The 26,601-nt window shown below is 42.9% G+C and overlaps 2 protein-coding genes across 23 annotated transcripts in view; both read left to right on the forward strand.

Annotated features, from left to right (window-relative positions):
- Positions 1-26,601, forward strand: part of LOC310671418 (homeobox protein Hox-C5-like) — a 149,457-nt gene that overhangs the window by 9,169 nt on the left and 113,687 nt on the right. For 2 of the 21 annotated variants that reach the window (XM_083427439.1, XM_083427440.1), the window contains exons 1-2: positions 12,801-13,509; positions 14,200-14,414. The exons of 16 other annotated variants lie outside the window; for them this stretch is intronic. In XM_083427439.1, the coding sequence (XP_083283565.1) occupies positions 12,981-13,509; positions 14,200-14,414 (744 nt within the window). In that variant the 5' untranslated portion in view covers positions 12,801-12,980. Of the gene's footprint in view, positions 1-12,800; positions 13,510-14,199; positions 14,415-17,406; positions 17,580-18,266; positions 18,785-23,891; positions 24,735-26,601 lie in introns of those variants that run through there. 3 more of the 21 variants (XM_083427441.1, XM_083427451.1, XM_083427428.1) reach the window with 3 other exon arrangements.
- Positions 7,860-10,398, forward strand: HOXC6 (homeobox C6; the record flags this gene model as incomplete). 2 transcript variants are annotated; one of them, XM_083428039.1, is made up of 2 exons in its annotated part: positions 7,860-8,259; positions 9,076-10,398. In XM_083428039.1, the coding sequence occupies 2 exons, from the start codon at positions 7,860-7,862 to the stop codon at positions 9,408-9,410; spliced, it is 735 nt and encodes a 244-aa protein (XP_083284165.1). In that variant the 3' UTR covers positions 9,411-10,398. The 2 variants fall into 2 exon arrangements, with proteins under 2 accessions (XP_083284165.1, XP_083284166.1); XM_083428040.1 differs by having other exon boundaries at positions 9,100-10,398.

The raw sequence follows: 26,601 nt of genomic DNA on the forward strand, positions 1-26,601 counted from the left end.
ACACAAGCTGAACTGCGTTTAGCGTGACCCCAACTTTGGCGCAAGGCCGCCTCCTGTTTTCCCAATAAATTAACAGCAGGTAATGTTTAGACCGTCCGGATTTAAATCGAAACAGAAAGGCCTATAAGGCGAGCCAGACCTTCCTAAAACGTAGTACAGTAAATAGGAAAGACGTTCTGCTGGTTTTAACTGCAGTGGATTTCATGAAACGTGGAGACGATCGGGGTTTTCCTCCAGCAAAAGACCACGGCGGTGGTCAACCCTTGAAAGTAAACTCCGCCGGTACTAATGAGACTTTACTACCTAGTCTATCATGATGTTCGAGCAGATGGGGGTTCAATTTTTTACATTCCATGTTCTCCTTGATTTAAGCAATCACGGATGTTGCCTGAGCTTATGCGCGCGCTCACCTTTCTCTCTGCATAGCCTTTTTTAATAGGGGTCCTATTTTTCTCTCCGCCACCGTCCCTCTCTTTTAATTGCTGCTTTCTTTTTGTTTACTTGTTTTGTATACTGCCACCAAGTGACTGAAACTTGGCAAGCCAACAATTTTGCAGTTTGGTCTCTCTCTCTCTCTCTCTCTCTCTCTCTCTCTCTCCCACCTCCCCCTCGCACTTTTGTAGGATGGGTGCGAGAAAGCTAAAGGGGCGCAAACACGCGCGCACCCAAAATAATAACCCTATTTCACGACTGGAGAGTCGAAATGCTTGGGAGAAAGAGAGGGGGGGAGAAGAGGACGACTGTTGTGCCATAAAGGCCGGAATCTCAGGGTCTTTTACTACTTCCAAGCGACGACAGTCTCCTCCCCTCCGTTCCTGTTGCTGCCTCGTAAACAAGCCCCCCTTTGCGCTGGTTGGACAGTTTGGAACTTTTAAAAAGTTTGGTCTCTTCAAAGCTATTTGGAAGTCGGCTGTTTGAGGGGTTGAATTGGACATTCGGTGGAAGTTGCTCGGTGGCTTGTTCTGTTGCTGTTTGAGGCGGCAATCTCCCTCCCTCTTCCCCCCTCTCCCCCCCCCCTTCATTTGAGAAGGCTGAGTTTTAAATCACTTCCAGTGTTCATGCATTCATAAAAATAGATAAGGCCCGTCAGCTGGAGGACGCCACTCCCGCCCCCACTCCTGGGGGGGGGAAGAGAAAATGAATGTATTTAAGCAGATCCAAAAATACTAAACTGTCGCCCCATTAAAAGTTACGCAAATGGATCGCATTTCCCAAAGTGCAACAAATATTGCCTCTTCAAATATGTAGCTTAATAGTAAGCGATCAGCTATTTAAACACACACACACACACACACACACACACACACCATTAAGGCAACTAATACTGTGTCCTGACTTATTATTTATTTTATTTTCTTCTCCCCCTTCTTGTTCTTCTTCTTCCTGGCGTCCTGAGATTAATTTTTCCTTCTCCCCCACCCCCATGTGCAAACAATAAAATGAAATAAGAACTCATAGATAATGACAACCATTCCTCATCATTGAATTATTCTTCCTGAACGTATTAAAATCGTATTCTTCTTTGTTTAATCTCTTCGCGGGCGTAAGTAGTTGCTTATATCCATATTTTATGTTGCTCTATAATATCACGCTTTATAATTTTTAAGCCGGTAGCTATTCTCCATGACAACTCGACGTGACGTCACGACCGCAACTCTCTTGAATGTCAAAAAGGAAGGAGGGGGGGGGTCATTGTAGGGAACATTTCCGTGCCATAAAACGGAGTAATCCAAGTCAACCATAAAAGTTCTCTAAACTGAACATCCTTTGGTGAAGTTTGCAGGGCTATCCGACCGTAATAGACATTACACAGTAGCAAGCGGAGAAGAAAACTCGGGGAGGGAGGGAGGGGGGAGAGACTCTTAATTGGCCCAATCACCCAATAATATCTTTACCTCCTGTACTGTCAGCATAGGGACACATCATATAGTTTCAAAAATCCCATTGAATACTACAGGGAATAAACAGGGATAAAGAAAAGGAAAATTCGAAATAACTTCTAAGTTGGACAAGCTGTCAGTTTCCGCCGCTGCCTCCTAACCCCCTTACCTTGGACCTTTGCTGATTCAGAGGGGGGGGGACTCTTTAATTGGCCAAGACTTAACTTATAGAACTATAGTGGTGGTGCGGGGCGTGGGGTGCGGACAGATACAGAAGCAACGTAGTTACTTGAAAATGATTGACCAACGTGAAGTTCCGTTTATAGGAGGCCGGAAGGTTTCCAGTGCTGGAAAGCGGGGGGCTTCACCAAGACATCTAGAATGAAAGAAAAACAGACAGATAAATAAGTGTATACATACATACATGCATGCATGCATACAGCAACCTACCAGCAACTAAATAAATAAGAGAGACACATAACACAGCGTGTATAAGTTAAGGCGTCCACAACAGGTTGACTTGGGGGAGAGGGCGGGGTCTACGTAAATGCCTAATAACGTCAGAAAAGAACTTGAATCTTAATAAAGTGCGGGTCCCCATTTATTTCAAACGATATTGAGCCTATTCCTCTCTCCACCTCCCACCCGTTATTTTGCCTATCTTAGAGGTGTGTTTTGACACCCTCCAGGATTCCCAGCAACACCACCCCATGATAAATCGTAGCCCGCCATTCACCCCCAAACCCTACAAACGCATATATCTGCACCCCAGTTTGAAGCCATTAGAATTCCTTTCCAGCAATATCATTTGGGTTATGACATTTCCAGTATAAAACGTTGCCAGCTTATATATATATATATATATATATATATATATATATATATATATATATATACAGTATATAAACACCCCCTTGGGCTTTTTTTGTTGGTTTGATGGGATTCCTCACCTCCCCCACCCCACATGCGGCAGATCATACGGAGTGGGGTGGCTGCGTGGGGCAGCAACCCGAGTTTCCTGGAAACAGAAAGTTATAAACGGCTTTTTCATTAGTCATGGAGCCATAGCAGTAAGACCACAGACAAATCAGGACTTGCACTTTTTCTCCCTTGCAGCCAAGAATATTGCAGGCCGAACCGCAGAAGCGGTGCTTATGTGACAAGACGTAGGGGGGCGGATGTTTTTTGAAGGATGCAGGGCAAAAGCAAGAGAAAATGCAGAAACCTCCCGATTGCTATTATTACTAATTATTGACAATAAGAATTATTTCTATGGAAGGTAAATTTCTCCAACTCTTCCCTTTCTGCGTATTTTAAAATTATTATTTTTTTGTCAACCACTTTAGTATAAAGTTTAAGTAATATCATGACATAAACTAGGTGGAAACTTTGAGCGAAACTAGCAGTCCGGAAGTTAAGATTATCAAGATGTGATTACTGTAACAGAAAGGAAGACTCAAAACAATGCAAACGCATCGGTCAGGCGCATTTGACTCCTGGCATTTACGCGCTACATATACTGCTTTTTTTCTTTTATTTTCTGTCTTCTTCTCATTATCATCATCCTCATTATTATTATTTAGTTATTTACCGGCAGAGGGAACATTTGATTAAGAAGGTTATTCTGTAGGAGCAGGAATAACTGGAGTGCAAGCGCTCTAAATAAATAATTACAAGGCAAGAAGCTCTAGCCTGCAATAACTGTCAAGTCTAAAAAGGCCGAGATAACATATATAAGGTGAGATCAGCTGAAATTAGATATCCAGTTAAAGGTACCACGTGGATTTAAGTACAACACCTTAAAAATACGTGTTTCTTGCGCGCAAAATTACTGGCCTCGTTGTCTGCTTATGTCGTTCTGCTTATCTCTCTTTCTTCTGTTTTCCATACTGCTCCATACACAACTACTTTTAAAAACAAAACAAAGGTAAAAGCAAATCGCCAAGTGTGGCTGTCTTGCTTTTGAAATGCATGCGTTGCACGAAAAACACATACGCTCCATCTACACAGATCCAAGACCAATTTGCCTCTTCATCCTATAAATGGTACACAAATGAGGACATAGCTGTAGAGTCTGGAAGTCTATACATAGATATAACTACACGTTATAAACAAGCCCGCGTGTGTTTGCTGAGCGGTGTGTGTTTAGAGGGGGGGGGGGAGTTCTTATCAATCTATCAGGGAATAATAAACTATTCCAGACAAGAGTGCAAGCTAATCCAACACATGAACAGTAAACAAACGTATTTGACCCAGGGCAACTTTGGTTGCATATTTAAAGCTAACCAGACACAACCTGCATTTATGAATAAGCAGTTTTCTACACCTAGGCAACAGACTGGGTGAGAATTTGTGAAGCGCTCTCTCTCCCTCCCCCCCCCCCCGCCACTTCTTCCACTTGCATTAACGGTCTCAGATGAAAACCCTTGCCATTAACGCCCAAGAAAAATCCACTCTCCTCTCGAAACAAACAAACAAACGAGTAAACAAACGCTTCCGAATTTGCATTCCGAATCACACGACAGGATCAGAATCTGACAACATTTTACTTGGGCTGCAAGAGAGAGGAGAGCCAACGATAGCTCTTGCTTCCTTTCCACAATTAGTGGGGATGGAAAACACATGTGTGGAGTGTGCATTTTTGAAGCCTTCCTCTAAATCAGTTCATCAATTCGCTAATTAAAACGGAGAGAGAGAATGAGAGAGAGAGAGAGGTCTAACGAAGCATATTTTTCTTCTTTAACCTCGGCGTGGGGGTAAAATCCGGGGGTAAAAACACAAAAAAGAGAAAACAGCCTTATGAGCGAATGGATGTTATTGCAGCTTTCTGTGAGCTCTTTAACTCCAGGGGGCGGGGAGGGGGGGGGAAGAGACCCCAACTGCTATACAAGAACTACTCCAGGACCTGCGCATATTTTCACTGCTGTGTAGCAGTTTTAATAAAACATCTGTTCTTGCTTCTGCTGATGAGTTTACATAATTGTTTGCAGACCAATTTAACCAGAAAAAGTCCTACACATTTCCCTGTGTTGTTTTCTTTTTTTAAAGGGGGGGGGGAGGGAAGAGTCGTCTCCTTTGATCAAATACATTATAAGAACCTTAATAATAACTTCTCCCCATATATATATATGTGTATGTATGTAACACTAAAATATTAGGAATGTAACTACTAGAACGCTGAGTCTAGTATATATACAAATTTTCCAGCGTCTTCTTTCTCCCAATCCAACCAACACTTAAGAAAGGTTCTATGTTGGGTTTCTTCGCGCCAGCTGTTTTCTTTTCCCTATAATTCGACCAGACTTCTAGGTCTTCTCTTCTGTTTAGAAAAGTAATAAAACACTTCACTTTCTCCACTCGAAATCACTTGGTACTCACCAGATCCCTCCAAAACAGCTCTCTAGGACTTCTGCAAGGCCACCCCTCCAAACCCCAACCCCTTTGCATTTGCTACCATCCCAGAAATTTTAAGGGTCTGAGATAAGGATTATTATAACACTAGAACAATGAATATACTTTTGGTGAATCGAACCTACCAAGAAAGACGGTCTTCTTCTTTTTCTCTTTCTCATTCCCACACACCTTGAAGTTCTATTACTTTTAATGTAGTCTTAATCTACACTGAAGTATTTTTTAAGATACTATCCAATCTAAACACAAACACACGAGGGGGGGAGGAGTCTCTCTGTGTTTGTGTGTATTATCTAACTCCCATTAAAGGAGAAAGGAAAATATCTACCTTCTATCAGTTCAGATTGATTGTGCATGGAAACACACACACACACACACACACACACACACACACACACACAGAATGACTTTGAAAACTAGTGATATTAATTGCTTGCAGTTACCATGAGCTTCACTGAGCTCTGCTTGTCTGCCTGTCTCTGTTTATCTACTGACCTACCAACCTACCTAACACGTACAGACACATTGGTTGCATTGTTATGTATATCTCTAAGTGTGTGTGTAGTGGGGTAATGTTTGGGCCCTTTTCTTCCCTCTCCCATTCTCCTAGTGATTGTATTTCTCTGCCTATGGATTATCCGGTGTGATGTGCTAAATAGCTGGGAAGCCTCAGGAAAGCAAATACTATTTTCAAAATCGGCATGCTAGTAAATTTGTCATGTGTACCAGCCTTAAATGTGTACACGTTGGGATGAGAACTGCTGTAGGATGGAAAAGCCATGTCCATTTAATAGGGAGGGATGCAGGATAGAAGCTTAATAACAAGCTACCCACTCTTTTGCTTTCTTTTTATGTTCCCTGATTTATTTTTTTTAAGAAACTTTATTTTTTTTTTCATACTGACACTCAAGGAACGCTTAACGTTATACAAGATGAATACTTCAGCCCTCTTTTTGTCAGTTGCAGTCTCGTTTATGGTTTTATTACTACCATTGATTACTTTGCTTTGTTGCACAGAGGAAAAAGATCATAAAATCCTTTGGCATCCGGGTTCCACTTAGAGCAGGGGTGTGTGTGTGTAGGGGGGGGGGTATGTGGTCCCCTTCTTTCTCAACTAAAACCTTAATCCAAAAGAGGAATGTTAGAAGTATTGATTCATTACGACCAAACACAATGAGAAATATTCCAAGCTTTCCAGAAAATCGACTGGTTCTACCTTTAAAATCACTAAACAAAAGCTTCCTAACATGCCCATGGAAATAAGGCCAGTGTTTCTTAGTCCTAATTGAATTTTTAAATAGCAAGCCAATGGAATGATGTAGGAGTCTTGCTATATTTACAGATCAGCAGGTATATTTTACTTTTAAGGAACAATTTATGGCACTGGATTGAAATTAAAATTAGATTAGCTGTCTTCATTTCAATTAGTGTGTCGGTGCAAATCCACCAGAGGAGTAGAATGTAATCCACTCTCTAATCTAACTAAATATTTCAAGGGAAGTTTTCCAATCAGCTACAAATATCTGGAGTCGTAAATTTCTTTCTTCCTTTCTCTACCTCTTTCTGTTTTTGCAAACGTAAACACGAGGGGCTCTTTCTAGCAAACACCATTCCAAATGCAAAGGTAATGCTTTGGGGGGATGTTGATATTGCAAATGTAAACATTGCCATAGCAGTCTCCAGCTCTGAAAAATGACAAAGCAAATATTCAATAGAGAAACATACAAATATGCTGCTGCTTCTTCTTCTATTTAATTCTAACCTGGACTCTGAATTTTGATTATATATGTATATATATATAGCAACAACCCACCATCCTGGAAAGTTCTTCAAATTCCAGAGTACAGGAATGCTCTAAAAGATACAGTATCTGCCCAGCTGTCACCTGGTCTCCTCTCCTTGCTTTCAAGATTGTATTATAAAGAGCACAAGCACTTGATTCCACATTTATTGACCAACAGTAAATTAGTGGAGGAAAAGAAAATTTATGGTTTAATATTTTATGCACACTTGAGATTTATGGCTATAATTTCTGAGCTATTTGGTTGCTAGGTATTAAGGAAGCATTTTCAATAGAATAAATATCCTGATTCCTGATCTCCATAACCATTTGCCTTTTCTTTTTTTTAATAAAAAAAATCACCTAGAGCTCTATTTGGGTTGTGAAATTTAAAGAAGAAGTCTTTCTTTCTTTCTTTCTTTCTTTCTTTCTTTCTTTCTTTCTTTCTTTCTTTCTTTCTGTGCCCCTCCCTCTTCATCCCTCTCCCACTCCCTCCCCCGAACCATACTTACTATTTCCCCCCTCTTCTTCCAAACCATCTTATATTTAGAATTTCGAGACTTACTTTCAATGCATACTTAGTTTCAACTGGGGAATCAACACAAGCAAAAGCAATTTTTCCGTGTCTTGACATCTAGCTTCCTATTGGCTCACAACGGGTCAGCTGACTTTGTCATTTTGTCTGTCCTGGAGTGGAGCCGTCCCTATAACAATCTAGTTCAGACTACAAACTGGAGACAGAAATAAATATTAAAGAAATCATACAAGCCAGGTATAGGGGGGAAGATATGAATTCCTATTTCACAAACCCGTCGTTGTCTTGCCACCTCACCAGTGGTCAAGAGGTCCTGCCCAACGTGGCGATCAATTCCTCTGCTTATGACCCTGTAAGGCATTTTTCAACTTATGGAGCAGCGGTTGCTCAAAACAGGATCTATTCATCTCCTTTTTATTCACCGCAAGATAATGTTGTGTTTAGCTCCAGTCGGGGACCATATGATTACGGATCTAATGCCTTTTATCAAGAAAAAGACATGCTCTCTAGCTGCAGGCAAAATTCTATGGGACACAATACACAAACTTCCATTGCACAGGATTTTACAAGTGACCAAAACAGGAGCACATCCCAGGAACAGAAAACTAGCATTCAAATATACCCGTGGATGCAGCGCATGAACTCCCACAGTGGTAAGTTTTACAGCTTGCAGAGATAAATTAAATAAACTGAACCATCTTTACGACCGTCTCCCTAGCAGAACAGGCTCAGCTACTTTTTATGGCCCCATAAAAACAATAATATAGCTTCCTCACAGTTGCCGCTACAGGCCTTTTATTTGTTAAGTTGTTGCAAGCGAATATGGCTTGTTATGCTCTTTCTAATTAAAAGACTTCGAGAGTGTAAAATATCTATAATAAAGTGCAATCAGCTCTGATTTTTTTTCCCTTGGAGGGGGTGGTGGAAATAAGGTGTAGAATAGAAGTGATGTGTTTCTGATTTTTTTTTAAAAAATGTATTTTCCCTGATAGGTGAGATAGGGCATTTTTATTAAGGCAAAAAAATTGCAAAGTGTCTTGTCCAATAACAGGTCCAATAACAGCTGGGGGATTTATGAAGTAGCTTGACTTCATAATATATGGAAGGAGTGTCTATTCCTAGTAATTAAAGCAGCATTGGAGTAAAATCTAATTGGATTTTTTTTTCAAGTTTGCAGAAATAATTAAAACAACACATTCTGAATCTTTGCAAATAAGATAGGAACATGCTTTCAATTAGACACCCCCCCAATCCTCCATGTGTGCTGCATGATTTTAATGGGTAGTAAGACTAAGGCACAGAATTAAATTGTGCAGTGGGTTGGGGGGGGGGAGTTGGTCGGTGGATGACAATGAAGACTGAGTGTGGAGGGTGGGGTTGGGGAAAGCCTGGCTGACGGGCTTCGTTGTGTGTCTGTTTTCTTTTATTTAAGCATTTTATTTTCAAATCTGTTAACTAATCGTTTTTAGTTTGTTTCGTTTCCGAATCCATAGGGGTCGGCTATGGAGCAGATCGGAGGAGGGGGCGTCAGATCTACTCGCGTTACCAGACCCTGGAGCTGGAGAAGGAGTTCCATTTCAATCGCTACTTGACGCGGCGAAGGAGGATTGAGATCGCCAACGCTCTTTGCCTAACTGAACGCCAGATCAAGATCTGGTTTCAAAACAGGAGGATGAAATGGAAAAAAGAGAGCAATTTGAGTTCCACCCTGTCTGGGGGAGGTGGCGCTGGAGCAGCTGCAGATAGCTTGGGCGCAAAGGAGGAGAAAAGGGAAGAAACAGAAGAGGAGAAACCAAAGGATTGAAAACACTGACGGTGCTGCCAGACCCCTCTCCCTTCCCCAACACACACACATTCGCACACGGTCCCTCTTCCTCTTCTTTCTCGGTCTCTCGGTCTCTTTCTCTCTCGCCCCCCACTCCCAGTTTCTCCTTTCCATTCTCTGTTACCACTGGCACAATCTATACATTTGGTTGTATGAGAGAGAGAGAGAGAGAGAGAGAGAGAGAGAGAGAAGGAGAGATGTGGAACGTGGGAGACCTCCCCTCCCCCATCTCCTCCATCTCTCCAGCAGTGATGCACCCACTTTCATAACTTTCTTCCTAAGGAGCTCATCAAGCCCCCCCTCCAACCTCACCAACCCCCCCTGCCTTTGCATCCGAGCCCAGCTATCTACCTTTGCATAAAGACTGTATTTAATGCAAACCCCTCCACCACTACCACCACCACCCGCCATTCCTTCTCCACTTCCCTAGACAGAATAGTTTTGCTTGCAAAAAGGCAGATCCCCCTGTAGGGGCTGCTTTGGGTTGCGTTGAGATCAACCATGTCAAAAAGGCACTCTATGCAGTTTCGCTTCCAAAACGATGATAATTATGGTGGTGGTGGCGGTGATGTAAGTGGGGGGGGGGGGAATTGAATTGCCTACCCCTGTGAAAATATTTCCTTCCATGCCCACCTTCTCCCACACCTCCAAGCTATGTCTACCTAAATATAGCATTTTCCAGAGTAAACTAATTGTATTTAAACACTACCTGAGGTCATTATGCATTCTACAAACTGTGACAGTTTCTGTGTGAATATTTTTAGCTGTATTTGTGGTCTCTGTATTTATATTTATGTTTAGTACTGTAATGTTCAAGCAGTATAAACGTGAATGGAATTCTATAGCAAGTAGGAGGAAATAAATAAATAAATCTTGTGTTACACTCTCTAACATCATGTATAAAGGTCACGTCCAGAGGACTATGGTTGAGTATTTAATAAAAACTGGATATTATTTTTAAAAGTTACTTGAATGGTTTCTGAAATTCAGTTGGGGGAAGATCTCAGGTGGAAGAGTTTTGCACCAGCCACCACGGGTTCCGTGCGTGAGAATGCTCCATTTTTAGATGCCAGTATTCAGGATCGCCTGTCAGCACGACTCTCGGCATATTTAGTCGGAAGTAAACAGGATGGTGGGCGGATATAATTTACTTCCAGTTAGGTATCCTTAAGTATATATATAAATATATATATAATGAATATCTATAGCCCATCTTGCTGCGTTTCATTTCGCGCTTTCATCCCTGAAAACTGCATGAAACCCCAACTCTCAGAGTGTTAAAAGCTCAGACATTTTATTCCCTAATTCTCGAGGCCAAATAATTGCTTAAAAACAAATGCATTTATTTATTTATTCTTAAATTAAAGCTGCCAATGGAAACTGGACTCCCAGGGCACCCCTCTCTAGATATATTTATTTCGAGGTAGCAGAGGAGTGGGCAGAAATATTTTTATGTTTTATTGCAGACGCTTAGAAGGCGCAAAGGCGCGATTGACAATAGCCTAGTTTGCAGTGAGCACATCAACATTACATTGTGGCTTAGGCTCAGGAATTGCCCTCTGCTTTTATGTTTAGCTCAGAGGCATCTTTTCAACCAGGTACAAACGTTCGAGAAAGTAATCCTGTCTTCTGGAGGCATTCACTGCCTTGGGAACCTTTGCTACTCTTTGAACATTTTGCACTAAACTATCAGGTTCCAGTTAAACAAAAGGAAATACCAGCAACCCCCCAACAAGACGATTCCTTACCCCCGCTTGTCCGTAAAATTTGGAAGGCTTTAAGGACATCTCTCTTTAGATATGCCACAAAAGCCTAGCACATGTAGTAAGTAGAGAGATCATATAAATTTCAAATGCAAATATATGCAACAGAGAGGACGGGAATGCAGGTAACAATATTTAAGAGATTTGCTCCCGTATTTCCAAATGTCCCTCTGCCATCATTGAGCTAAACATTAAAATAAGTACCAAACATAAGCGAAGGGTAATATAAGGACTTTTAAAAGGGCCACTGAAATTAAAAGTTTATGTTTTATGTTAAAGCTGCCCCCCCCCCCCAAAAAAAGACCACGTAAAACTGAGGTGGTAAAAAGATGAAATGATATATTTATAATTCACATAGGTATTCCAATGTTATTTATTTTATCCTATTCTTTAAAAAAGTTTAATAAGTGGGAAGGAAAATCTTCTCTGTTTCCAACTGTTTCGCTAAACACCCCGGCGGAAGGGAATATATTTCTCAAGAGAAACCGGCAGATCCACCCTCATGTCTGCAAGCAGGAATTTGCAGTGAGGAAGGGGAGCCTTGGCACATACCTTCACCTGCCTGATATCCCCCTTTCCAAGCTTTTTAAAGAGGCGTCTCACGTGCCCACAGACACACAGACATACAGACACCAAAAAACAAGGTGAATGTTTATTCATTCGCCCAAGGTACAAAGCTGATTTATGGGGAGGCTGCGCTGATTCATAACCTCCAGTGAACACACACACACACACACACACACCCCAACTCCCAAAGATACTGCACTCCACATATACAGAGAGATATACAAAGATCAGAAGATTAACACAACGTAGGTTTCAATCTGCTGCACGCGCCTAGTCATAAAAGCAGTTCCATGCGACCAGTTATATATGCATCCATGTCAACAATGCAATGTATGCATGTGCATAAAGCATGAAGCGTACAGAGCACGCTGACTTTACTTCCTGCAGCATATCCCACTTACACCTACATATGTATTCTCTGGTGTACCGAGTAACGCTAACCAAGGGAATTCGAACCCAGGACTTGTCTCCCTGGTTGCGCTCAGTGCAGATGCAATCTCGATTGCATTAATTGAGAATATGCGTCTGTTTACAGTGAATCAAGCGAACAGGCTCATATAAGGCTGCTGCGCGGGCGCGCACACACATGTGCATACAACACGGAATATCCGGCCTACACAGAAGGAAATGTTTTTACACGAGGACGCGTCCCAAGGCCATATTTTACACCACCCCACATCAAGGGCTGAAAATTTCCTATGAATCGCTGTGGACGGGAAATTAGCTCTTGTCTTCCATCCCAACGAAGGCTTAGGGGCTGTTTGTGCGAGTTGTTTCACACCCATAAGCCTCGAGCGTTAGGGAAGGGTAGTATTTTACGAGACGTCATACCCCAGACCCAGCACCAGGTGACGCTATAGTCTCATTGTCTCGGTGTTTTGAGTGTGGGGCCTTTTTTTTTTTTTTTTTTTGTTTCGTTATGCCAACATATCACATACGTTTCTCGGGCTTCCATCAATAACCTCCTGGGGTCATCAAGCCAAATTTATGACTGGCCAACACCGTCACGTGATTCTATTTAAACATCCCATATTTGGGCAGCGCACATAGAATAAAGAAAAGAAGAATCTCCACCTATAAATTCTGCACTTTAGAGAACAAAAAACCCTGAACTTCAAAAGGGCCACAAATCAAGCCTAATCAAAGGGGTGTGAGAGGGAGAGAGAGAGGGAGAGAGAGAGAGAGAGTGTGGGGAGGAAAAAAAAATATAATTCCTGACATGAGTTCCTACGTAGCCAATTCGTTCTATAAGCAAAATCAAAATGTTCCTGCCTATTCCATGCAAAGTTATGGGAATTATGGATCTGTGTCTGAGGTTCAGCCTTCCAGGTATTGCTACAGTGGGCTGGATCTGAGCATTACATTCCCTTCATCTGGGGCTTCCAACTCTCTGAACGGTGTGGACATGTCTTCAACCCCCAGACCTAACCCCGACCGACCTTCCTGTACAGTCATGGGATCTGCAGGGCACACTTTAGGCAGAGACGACCAGACCTCTCTAAACCCAGGAATTTACAGTCAGAAAGCTTGTGGCACCACCACAGCCACCAGCAGCAGCAACAACAACAACAGTACGCCGTTGGAAGATAGATCTAAGAGCAGTGGGGAAATCAAGAGTGAGCCGGTGCAAACAGCTCAGCAAAGCGGGCAGTCCGTGCACCAACAGCAGCACCACCAGCAACAGCAGCAGCAGCAGCAGCAGCCACCACAAATTTATCCGTGGATGACCAAACTACACATGAGCCACGGTAAACTTTCGCTTCTCGATTTTGTTTCACAGGATTTGCCTTGGTTTTATAGGCCATACGGGGCAAATAATAAGGGGGAAAAAACCTGGGGTCGTAAATTTTACGACTAAGGCATCAATTGCTCGTAAAACTGTCCACTAAAAGGCTTAGAGGCGATATACGCCCAAATTTATGACGGCATAATTGGATCATAGAAACAAAACGGGTATAAAGGCAATATTCCATTTTTTTGTTGGGGGGGGAAAGAAGGGAAGAATTTTTTTAAGGGGGAGAAATAACTTGGAAAGGCTCGCGTTCTTTAAGAGGAAGGAGAGAGGGGCTCTGGAGTTTTTTCAGACCTTACCACATCATTCCATAAAGTCAGAAGTTTTGCCTCTTTCCTAACCTAGGGAAATGGGCGACTTGATCTATTTCCCCCCTTCTTATAGATACACTTCTTCGTGGTTTAAAGGGAGAACACTTCATTAGGGACTAACCTTAGCTTGAACCCAAAACTTTAATGAGAAAGTGTTGGAAAATGCCCCTCCTCTATTAAATATATTAAAAATGTGTTCTGGGTAGAACCAAGAAATCTCTCTCGCCCCCCCCTTTAATACCTTTTCCTTTCCTATTCCCTTCTTTTTCTTCTATTATTACTATTATTATTATTATTTTAGCGGGTTTTTTTATCCGGTGTCTTTTGTCTTCCAGAAGCAGATGGCAAACGTTCCAGAACCAGCTACACTCGCTACCAAACTCTGGAACTAGAGAAAGAATTCCATTTTAACAGATATCTCACCCGCCGGAGGCGCATAGAGATCGCCAACAACCTATGTTTGAATGAGAGGCAAATCAAAATATGGTTTCAAAACCGGAGGATGAAATGGAAGAAAGATTCCAAATTGAAAAGCAAAGAGTCTCTCTAGGTAGAAATCCGGGCCAAGGGCTGGGCGGGGAGAGTTCAGTTCACATTGACAAGAGTTGCTGTTGTTGTTGTAGCCTACCTTGAGAAAAGTTTTCTTTGGGAGGTGGGGAGAGGAAAAGGGCGGGTGGGGGGGGGGGAAGGGTCGCAGACTGGACTGAACTACATACTCTAACAAATCTATCAGACAAAGGCGTTCTCTTATTAGTATGCAAACAGACCCTTTAGCTTTTCAGCTAGAATTCAGTGTATAGCTCGCTGGAGGGTTGGTGGGTTTTGTTTTGTTTTCCACCACACCACTCTAACCTGTGTCCCCTTAAATTGGGAGGAAATATGTCGGTCAAATGAAAACCAAGCCAATGGGCGACATTTGAGAGGTCCTTTGATCTAAAACCTATATCTCTGTCTATAAAAGATTACGCTGAAGATCAGAATAATACGCTTAGGAAACCCAAGTCCAAGTTATGCATAAAAGAGGGGCTCCTCAGGACTTTTGGAAAGTCCCGAGGCCCCGATCCTTAAACGTCAGGCTTGGAAGTAAATCCCGTTGTGAAAGGCGTAGGAGTTTACCTCTGTGTCCAGCGCGGTGGACGGGCGACAAACCTGTTGTGAGCACTTATTTCTCAACCAGTCCCACTGAACGTGGGGGGACTTCCTTCCGAGTAAACGTGCATAGGATCGGGCTGCACGATCTAGGTGTGTGAGAATGTTTACTTCTGGTGTGGATGGTGAGTTTCCACACAATGTAGTTCCCTAGATGCACTTAACCTGAAACGTGGGGGGTGGGGGGGTGATTTGTTATTGTGTTTTGTTTTGGGGTTTTTTTTAAAAAAAAAATATGCTCGCTGTGAGGTGTGTCCTTCTGGGGTGGGGTTGTTTCATTTTATTATTCAACCCCCCTCCTCTCCGTTGACTTATTTTTGTATTATTTGCATATGAATGAAAAGCGAATGGACTATGAACGAATCTGCTTGACCATCTCTCCTAGGAGATATTTGTGCAAAAACATTAAAGCACTCTTGGGGTGGGGGCTGGTAAGGATGTGTGCGCGTGAATTCTCCCGACTTAAATATTCCTGTGTATTTATTGGTTGCGTAATTAATGTAGCTTTGCAAAATAATAATAACGATAAGAACAACGCTGAACTCTTATACAAATGTATACTTTTTGTTTACATGTAGCCCTTTTTATTCACCTCCCCCTTCCTTCTCCCCGATGTTGTATTCCATATATTTATTGGTTGTAATATCATATGTGAAAGGCCATGGAACATATACAGTATATTTTGTCATATTGAATAAATGCTAAAATAATAAATAAATCAACACCTAAGACCAATTTTGGAGTGCGGGAGAAAAACGTATATAAGGTGCCTTTGCTTGAGCGCTGTCTCCAAACCCGCACTTCCACTGTTGTTTTGCTGTCAATTGTTTTCAAATATATAAATATGTAAAACGAGAACAAATCCCCGTCAGTCTGTGGCACGAGCCATCCAAAGTTCAGCACTTCTGAAGTCATATTGATTTCAGTGGGAGAGTTTAGCACAAACCTCTTGCAATGAAATCGATGGGACTTCCCAAGCGCTAAACTTTGGATGGAACAAGCCTCTGGAATGAGGCTCAGAATCCCATTCAACGCAATGAGATTTACTTCAAACGCAAGTTGGAAGTAAGCCCCATTGAGGCGGGGGAACAATTTCAAGCAAAGGTTGCAGTGGAAATTGGTCAAAGCCTAGTGTTTAACTTCGGATGGGCTATGGGTTGGGCTTTTATGTATCTTATGTCGCCCCTGCTGCGTCCCCAATAAAAGAACTTTGGGTGATGTGTACTCAGTTGTAGGTCTCGTCACAAGCTTTCTGGAGTGAATGCCTCTTTTTTGAACTGTTGAACAATTCTTGACCTGTCCTAGTGTTTGAACAACATAGTTCTGGGTTCTTCAAAAGTCCTCCAAAGGTCTTCATACGATCGCTTTGTTTCTTTCCCTGATAATTCCTTCCTTCAGTTTACAATAATCTAATAGTCCAGATGCAGGCAAGACTACCTTTCTAAATAAGATTGCCTTTTTAACCCTGTAGAACAGAATTACCGGGCTAGGCTCTCGGCCCCTCCCTTCAGACAACTTTCCATCGACATTAAGTGAAAGTTGTGCAAGAACTGGGCGATTTGTGAAGGCGGTAGGTCTTTCTGAGACGCTGTGTGTATGTGTGATCACTAGAACAAGCACGACTGAGTTGGGCAGAGAATGGTAGGATTTAACCCTGGGCTGCGCAAAACTTCAACGTGTGGTTTATAAAGCACGATATTTGCAAAAGTTTCTCTGGTTTAGGTGCAATATAAGAAAGCTAATAGTCCTCTACTCCTTTTGAAACCTGTAATCTCTTTCTATGCGTTTAAAGATGACTTCTATGCCTATCTATGATTTCTTCTTCTTCTTCGTCCTCTTCTTCATATAGTAGTGTTATTGGATTCAGTAATGTAGGAGTTTGGGGCTATGCATGTACAGGCCTGTGGAGATTGGGGAGGGATAAAGCTGTGCATGTATATTTCACGTATGTGTGTGTTTCACCAGACACACACCAACTATCTCTCACACAGTCACACACACCGGAGGTCATGCCTGAGGTGTTTTCGGAGCTATTTACAGTACAAACGCTTGGGAGAGATCCTCAATGGCTCAATAAACCTTTATAGTATTTCCTTTACACATTTCAAACAATGGAGCCATTTCCTGAACCTGAAAACAAAAGTTTATTTTAATGACAGTGGAAGCTCTTAAGGATAAAACTGGCTTTACCTCCTAAGATTCCCAGCTTTTCATGGAGTCCCTCTGACTTAAATAGTGCTCTATTTCTGAAGTTTATTGATATTTTATTATTGTAGTTATTATTTAGTGTCCTCTTTGAGAAGATCAAATAATACTGTCACGAAGGCGATGGCAATTTATGTTATGGCAATTTTACAGTCCACTTGAAAGTTTCCTTTCCCTCCCCTTTCCAGGCTTAACTTGTCATATGATTTGATTTTACGCAAATATCAGTCAAATCATGTAACGGAGATCAAAGCACTGGGGTTTACTCTATTCCATTTTTGTTTGATCCAAGAGGAGCCTTCCTTATTGTCTTGTGTTTGCAAATCATGTGTGCCTTCCCAGGAGTATCAGCAGCAGCAAAAACAACAACAACAACAACAACAACAAATATTGGAACATTCTCTGAGCATTTAAATGTATATATGTCATCTTGATGTTTGAAAATAATAAGCTACCCTGTGTAAATCTATGGAGTGTTTATTGAGGCACCGAAACAGACTTGGCAGATCTTGATAGCTGTGCACTGAAACCAAAGGTGGTTGTTTTTACATCTGTTTCGTTCTATTCGGTCTTCTCTGCTCACCCCACCCCTAAACCGTGGTGTTTCCTTTCCCTTTAGTCGGAAGTCTGCCAGGGAATAATTGGGTTTGACAGGTTAGAATTAACAAAATCAGATGTTCTGTTGTTTTATCTTAAGGCGGGGGGAGAGAAGCCTTTACGCACATAGTAGTCCAAAACTTTTCCATTATCATAACGCAAGCCAGTCGGTTATATATACAGCCATATATATATACAGCCTTGTGAATAATTGTGCGTTTATCCAGCGAACAACGTGGGTCTATTTGGGCCTCTTCCCTGTCTTTTTAAAAAGTAATTTTTCAGGACTGATTAATATTTGGTTGTTGGGCTTGTCATTGACTTTTGCTATTCAATATCTAACAGCCCCCCTCCTTTTCCTCTTTCTCCTGCCTTTCAGTCCGTTCCTAAAGAAGTCTTGCAAAGCCAAGAAGGAAATGAAACATCGCTTACCTTTCACTGTCATCCGTGTCAACACAGTGGGGACTTTAAAAAGGCCTCCAAACAAGAAAGGGAGGGCGAGGGAAGGGGAAAAAAATGACAGACCCAAAGTTCCAGTGTGTGCGCGCGTGTGTGTGTGCTTTAAAAGAGAGGATGGAAAATAATAACAATAATAATAATAACAATAATCCAGGACTTTTTGAGCCAAGGCTTTGACTATCCCTGAGAACATTAGCAGAAATACCCATGGCTTCTAAGTGAATTTAGTAGTTTAAAACTTTTGAAGGTTATTTATGTGGATAGCCCAAAGCAAAAGCCCTGAATGGCTCTCGGTGAGCACGTGATGTCATTAAACTAAGTTTTATGGTTTGGGGGAGCTGACATACCCACAATATATTTACATCATATATAATCTTAACTGTCCACCATCGCAGCTGCTGGAGCTGTTTAACGCTGGGACAGTGGGACAAGGCAGTTAGTGCGGATTACGACGTCTTGGGCTGCTGTTAGGGAAGGCACATCTTCCCAAATGGATCCCTGGCGAGATCAGTAAGTTAATTTCTTTCCCCCGCTTTTTTTTTTTTTTTTTTTTTTGCGCGCTCCTCTCCCCACGCCATCCCCTCCCAGCTTCTAACATGGTATCCAGCTTTCTTGTGGAGGTGCGGGGTGGGGGGTGGGGGCGAGAGGAATTCAGTTGCACCTTGGCTAGGGGGAGGGGTGAAAGTGTGGAGCGTAAGGCTTTTTCCTCCAGGGTGATGGAGGTGATGGTGTGGGGTAGCTTTCTGGAGCGCACGTCGAGAGTGGCGGTTATCAAGAAGCAAGATCAGACCTTTGTCCCCCTTCCTGACTTCCTCGGGGCTTGTGGAAAATGAGATAAGGACCCAAACCTTCTTCTACTTAGTTAGGCAGCGGTTGATTCATTCCCTTCTTCTCCCACCCGCTTTCTACACCGCTCTGAAGACACTCGAGATCTGATGGGGTGGTGGGAGTTCCCCCCTCTGAACAGAAACTTTCGGTCAAAATGTTTGGACTGCCTCTTGCAGCTGGGTTGAGAGATACATTTAAATGTCCCCGGGTACAATACTTGCTTAATGGGTAGAAGAAAAAAGAAGTTTGTGTAGTGGTGGTGGGGTAAAGTGCATGCGCGCTGGAGTTGGGCTGAGACGTTGGCTACTCTGTACGCATCGCGGGTGTTGGCAGGTGGAGTGGAAGAAGGTTGAAGCTAGGCCGGAAAGTCTGGCCAGATCTTTGTCCTAGGGAGAAATGAAGGGAGGGGAAGGAAGAGAACGCTGGAGTAGACCATGAGAGGAGTGTGTATATGGGTGTGTGAGAAATATGTTTCCCACCAGCGTTGCATAAGTCCGTGTATACATTATTTGTACGTGTGTGCGTGTGAGTCTCATTAACGTAACTGACACTACGATTCAAGGGGCAGCTTTTTCTAGCCAGTGAATCTTTTTTCCCCTGGTGGTGAACTGGATGATCCGGTTGAAATTTGGCCTCAGTGGCCTTAGGCAAGGCTCTATAGATCTACCAGTCCACCTGCGGTCTGGGGATAAGAGCAGCGATGTTGGAATAGCAGTGACGTGGAGCTCCTTGCACGCTCTAAAAGCGCTGCGCAAATGCTGTTATAATCATTCCATATCTCCTTGCACTGTCCTCAGTTTAACCCCGAAGATGTTCTTTCTCAGTTCTGTTGTTGCATTGATGGAATTCACTTATAATGGCAGGCTGGTGCCTAGGAAAGATTATCAGTTAAGTTTCCTCGGAGTGCCATATAGCTTTGGGAGCTTCTCCATAATTCCATACTGATAGGCCAAATCTTGATCGGATGGTGTCTTCCTGCATGGACTTTCTGGGAAGTTTCTGGTTTATTTTGATAGCTACTGGTCTGGCAATCAGTCGCAATTTACCTAGGCCAGAGAGAGAGGGAATGCAAGTGTACTGCTCCTGTCTTACCCTTACCAATTTGGCGATGTAGGTCTGGAGCAGATCTTTGTGATTTGCTTCCAAACTAACTGTGTTTAAAACTCAGGTGCAACTGACACATTGCTGTCATGCCCAATGAGCAGAGAAACTATCGTTGGGATATCATCCAACTCATGCTTAACACAGTTCCCGATCCTCAGCCCTGACTAACAACAGCACTGAAGTTAAAGGCAAAAAGGAGTTACATTGTGGCTTTTAAAAAGTTTCTTTGGCTGGTTGGTTCGTGACATTGTGGCCCAGCTATCCAAGCAACTCCATACCAGACAGAAGGCACCAGTCGCCTCGCCTGTATTTTGTGCCCGTCGTCTCGCTTGGTTTCCTAAGGGTTGGTGCTGGTGACAGTCATCAGCAAAAGTTGAACTGTGAAGCTGACTAGGGTGTTCAATGGGATGATAGGAAGGTCACAGAGGGGAGAGGAAAGCAGAATTTTGTAAGCCTCAGAGAAAGCTACCCAAAAGGACGTCGGCACAATCCACTTAGGCAGTGTAGCGGATAGACAGACCTTCATAAATTGGATAGACAGACCTTCATAAATGTCAACCACTCCGAGGTTCTCAGTAGAACTATTGAAGGACATTCGTCGCCTTCCAACAACGTCTTCAGGACAATGAAGAAAGTCTCTTCTGAACACATGGGAATGAAAAAAGAAAGCACACCCTTTTCTTCATTTCCCTGTGCGAACAACGGAACGATGTCCCCTTTTCTCCATTTAGAAAAAAAATGCCATTTCTAGAATATCTCCCTCTCCTCCCCTTTCTATCTTCCATCTTTCTCTAGGAAAGTGGGAAAATCAAATTTCACTCAGGAAGGTCCCCAATAGGATGTTGCTGAAGCTCTTCCCGAAAAGAGAACAGCTGTCCTTTGTATAGGCCTACACATCCCTCAATAAAGTCTGGGCGGTGTGAAGGGGGATGATCTGAGGGAGAAGATTCTGCTTTCCAAAAGTATGATTGACAGTCCTGTTCTGACGCTGGCTTTCTGGCGACACTTTTCTTAGATGAAAACGTTCTGTGGTGGCTGCGTTTCCTTTCTTCATAGTTCTTCTAACCGAGGGGAGGGCATACTTCAGGTTGGACGGATCTACTTGGTTTTTTACTAGAACATCGAGATCCGCAAAATGCAAAATGTTGGCATGCGGGCGAGGGGTGCTACTGTGCCTCCAGGATGCCTTTGAGCACACACACAATCTAAGATATAGCATTCAGAAGGTCCTTAACTGATCTTACAGTCCTTTCGCAGACGACTTAATTCCTGGCTCCTCCCGCCCAAGTCTTCCGTTTCAGACACCTAATTTAAGGGAGGGGGAGCCTTTTTAACAAAATTGTTGCCATTGTTAAACCATTTGGAGTAAAAAAAACCCCAAACAAAACCTTGCCGGTCTACTGCAAACCATCCCGAGAGAGATCCATTCGTAGATCCTGATATACCATCTGCCTAGTCCTGTTCTAACCAATAGATCTTCATCACGAAACATGGAAGATCCTCCCCTTTCCTCAGAGATGAGTATGTCCTTACAGTCTGGATAGGCTGACTGAGAGTAATCTGAAAAGAGGAAGTTAGCAGCAGTGCACACACACTCACTAACACGTAGGCATAAAAACACACACACACATACACACACTTCATTAAGTTCCCAAAGCCTTCATATTCTTCCACAGCAGTCTTAAACACTTATTCAGTCTTCAAAGGCTTTCACTATTCTGCTCCCCTCAAATACCCTGATTCTTATTGGGCCACCCGAAAAAAGCAAGGAGGGCAATCAATATTTCAGAAGTTTCCTTCACTCAGTTTAACGGGGCGTGGAAATTTGCGAGCTCTATGATATGTATTTGAAAGTGAGACCAGTTGAAATGGAGGAGACGGACTTCTGAGTAAACATGTTTATTGGGGTGTAAAGATGTGTAAAACCAGTCATTTAAATCATAAAGCGTTGTGGCCTAAGCCGGTAGTAAACTGGCAATAATGTTTGAAGACAGAATCTTCAAACATGGGCCAGACACAAATTCTTTCTCTGTTCCTCCCCCTCCCCTCCCCTCCCGCTCCCCTCCCCCCCTCTCTCTCACACCCCCACACCCACCCCCACACCCCCACCCCCACACCCCCACCCCCACCCCCACCCACCCCCACCCACCCACCCACACCCCCACACCCACACCCACCCACCCACCCACACACCCCTACCTACTTCTCCGGGGCTAAATTATAGTCTTGGTTCCACTGGATTTGATTTGCATTCATTAGAGCAGGAATGGAAAAACCACACGTGGGTTTTAAGCATTGTGCAACCCTGCTTTCATAGCAACACTGAATTGGGAACCTCGGTTATTGGGACTGGGTTTACAGTACTGGTAACATGGGGTCAAAGGATGGAATCCAGCCAGCCAGACACTCCAAGTCCTCAAGGTGCCAGAATACTCTTTCTTGTTGGAAGATGCTTCCATAAGGTTATCGTTTATGGGTGTACAGCACATTTCTCTTTGTGTCCACTTACCTTCCACTATACAGGTCTGAAGTTTCTTGTATTTTAATGTGGATGTTCTGTGATCTTGTGTTAGCGCAAGGCAGGTCTGAACACTGAAGCTGCCTTATACCAGGTCAAATTATTGGCCCATCTAATCCAGCCAGCAGCAGTCTTCCACCAGAGGTCTTTTCCATGAGCTGATACCAAATTTTTAAACTGATATAACCAGCAACTTAAGCTGGGCTATTCTGTGTGCAGAAATATGTCCTACCATTGAACTATTCTCCCGTCCACTGAAAATGACATTAAAATCCAGGCAGGAGCTTCTAGGTGGGAGGACACTTGGGTTCAGTTTTTCTTGCATACTGTTTCTTGTATATTGTGCAATCATATAATTTACTTAGACTACATGCTAGAACTTTCTCTGTCTTATTAAGACTTAGGGATGCCAGTACGTCAGTGGGAGGATGCACACAGGCCTAAAGTAAACACACACTCTGCTCCTACTCAGTATTTAGCTAGTGGGAGCAAGACCATCCCTATTGCCTACAGCCAAGCCAAATGTTCTGGAAGGCCCATTATAACAGCAGTGACTCCTTCTTGTGAAAGAAAAACAGGTTGTTCCTCTTTGTAGAAAGCTACAAAAATCCTCTGACCCTTACCAGTTTGGACCACATTAACCACAGGGGGCACACTCAACATCCTGACCACCCAGCTCTTTTTTTGAAGGGAGAGTGGGGTGATAGACAGAGTTTGCTTTACCTTTCCTTCACCTGGGTGCAATAGCGCATCTTAATTGGCTGCAGCAAACTGAGGTTGCTAGCCTCTTAGGACAAAGTCCGCTCCAGAAGCAGCTTCCTTGAGAAAGACCACACACATCTTTAACGAGCCAATGGAACGAGCCTTAAATAAAATAAATAAAAACAAAAAGCAGCAAGCAATGGAGGAATTTACATGGAGCAGTAGAATGCTATATCTCAAACTATAATTCCTTTGGAAGGAGTCCATTGGGTGTTGGTCTTCTGTGACATGAACCTACGCAGGGAAATGCTGCCTGACGGTGTTGGGGTGGGGGCGGGGAGGTTGTAAGAAACAGAGAAGGAGAGAGAGGGAGGAGGAGGCACACTACTACTAATAGTAGTGGTAGTAGTTCGGTACCTTTGCACTCTTTAACACAGTAATGTGGAGCATAAGATGGGAGATCACTGTATAATTAAACGGTTCCCATCTGAGGTGAGCCCATTAAAAACAAAATAAAAGGACTTGGCATTCCCTCCAACCATGCTCAGCTGAAGCTTTGGAAATCTGACTCAGGTCATAGTGCTTTTGCGCAAAGGAGATCCAGCCTTGCCCCAGGGCGCTTACGTAGGCGACAGATGAGCTCCTTTAACGTTTGTTGAACTGGGCGATTCAGCTATTCGGTATGGTTCTGCTGGGAGTATTGCAAATCCCCCCTTTATAGCTAGATGGAAAAAAGATGGTGGCTGGTGTCCTGCTGAGTCGTGTCCAGCTTTATCTGAAAAAAAGATGCTGTTTTGAGGCAACCCACACTCGGACCTGAAACAGGTTTTCCCCCCATACGTTGTAGTTAAGGATTATATGGAAAGCATGCATGGGGGAGATATTTGCTTTTGGCAGTTGATAGGAAGCTTGTGCTGCAAAGCGAGTTTCTTACTTAGATGGGCAGGAGGAGGAGGAGGAGAAATCAAAAGTTAGGAGAGGTCAGCCTAAGGTTTAGGTTGGAATCAGTGGCTTTATCACAGTTTACTTTCCCACGGCTTTGAAACGTGCCTTCATTTGCCAAACCCACGAAGAGAAATGCTGGTCCCACTAAGTAAACAGATACCATCAGCTTGGATTCTAATTCGTGCTCATAGGTCTTCACAATAGCATTCGCTTCTGCCAGAAGAAGCAGCGGTGGCTTCTCTCTTCGACAGCTTCGTATAAGAATTCAGTTCATGCTGGAAAGAACTCTGTGGATTGCACTTAGCCGCGATTCCTAAATTGTACCTCCACAGAGGCTTATAAGGGTACCTCCCTCGATACCAGGTACTGGAGGACAAACTTTAGGAGACCATCATAGCGCCTCATTTGATGCTTGTGCTGCCTCAATTGTTCGGAAAAGGGTATGAGCATTGGTCTGATCCATTAATAAACGGATGGAGAACCTGTGGCTTTCCATGTGTTACTATACTACAACTCCCATCATCCTCAGTCAGCATAGTGCGTGGTTGGAAATGATGGGAGTTGTAGTCTTACAATGTCTGGAGCGCCAGAGGCTCCGTATCTTTGGATATTGTAGAAACCTATTATACAGGGTGAGTCCTTTAAAAGAGGCCCCATGGAACATGTATCCACGGGGCCTCTTTTAAAGGACTCGCCCTGTACATTATTGATTTCAGACAGATAGATAGAGATCCACCAACCCACCCACCTGCCTATTGGATTTATCTATCATATTTATATCATGTTTTTCCTCCAGGAAGCTCAAGGGGGCGTAGATGTTCCTCCCCTACACTTTTACCCTCACAACATCCCTGTGAGGAAGGTTAGGCTGAGAGTTGGTGACTGGCTCAATCCCTTCTTTCTTGGCCCTGTGGGAATTAGGGCATTGCCACTAAACAGATCTATATCTATATATTTACCTATAACCACAGACGTTCTGTCAATTCATATACAGTATATATACAGTATTTAAATTATTGAACTCTGATGCAATACACATGGATCTTCATGGGTCTGCCCCCACCAGGAGGTGGAAGAGAGAGAAAAGTTCAGCACCCCATCTCAGAGAAGCGTTCACAAAGCAGTCTTTCATCTGCAGAATGGGAAATTACTCTGAGGAGTTATGATTACAGGAAGCTTTGAGTCCCCCACCCCCATCAATTCTCTCGACTACTTCTTGTTTTTTGTTTTCTTTCCCCATAATGGATATTTGGGGGTGGCTGATACTTTCAAACTGACCTTTCTACTACCGAAAGATGGAAAGGTACCTGCAAGATTTGTGTCCTCCTGTGAAATCAAAACTATTTCCAGAATGACAAGGAGCATGCCCGGAATGGGATCACGTGGTCCTTGTCCTCCACTCAACAAGAGGAAATAACATATAGGCGATGATATATATGTGTGAAAGCCAAACAGAAGAAAACATGTTGTGACTGACAGAGGCGATGTGACATTCACACGTCTGCCACATTCCCATTCTTCCCCACCCCCACCCCGCCTTCCCTGACACCATCACCTCAAGTAATTCTGTCAAACTTCATTAGTCAGAGCTTGATATTTTATTTTATTTTATTTTACTTAGAAATTGTGTATCCGTTTGGATTTTTTAAAAATACTGTAATAGAAATATGACTATAGACCATGTTCTGCCACAGGTAGAGAGGATCACACATTTTTATGAATCACACATTTTATTAATTGATCTTATTTAATTAAGATTATTATTAATATTGGGAGCTCTCACGTGGAAATCTTTGTAACTCATGGGTACTTTCTTTAAAATTATTTCCGAATAACTGGGAATAAAAATTGAACGCCATAGTAAAGGAGCTCAGTTTTTAAAAAATCACATGAGTTTGTGATGTATATATAAAAAAAATTAAAGTTGGAATGTTCTGGGAGGAGGCAGGTGCTATTGTTGAAACAACAGCAGTTTCCCACATTGTAGTGAACTAGACGCTGCTTTTTAATGGGAAGAGGAACGATTTCTGTACCTATCTGCTTAGAGTCTCAACCAGGACTTCCTCTTATTTGATAAAAAGAAAAAAAGAAAGGTGACGGAATGGAAGAGTGCTGTTGATTTGTTTAGATACCTATCCCTCCCTATCTCACTGCCTCAAGCCGACTAACAGTCGGTCACAGAGCAGACGGCAAGCAAAGGGCTAGCGTTCCCTTGCAAGTTGAATTGCAA

Source organism: Podarcis tiliguerta (genome assembly GCF_965153285.1).
Source record: "Podarcis tiliguerta genome assembly, chromosome: 2".
Taxonomy (NCBI): Eukaryota; Metazoa; Chordata; class Lepidosauria; order Squamata; family Lacertidae; genus Podarcis; species Podarcis tiliguerta.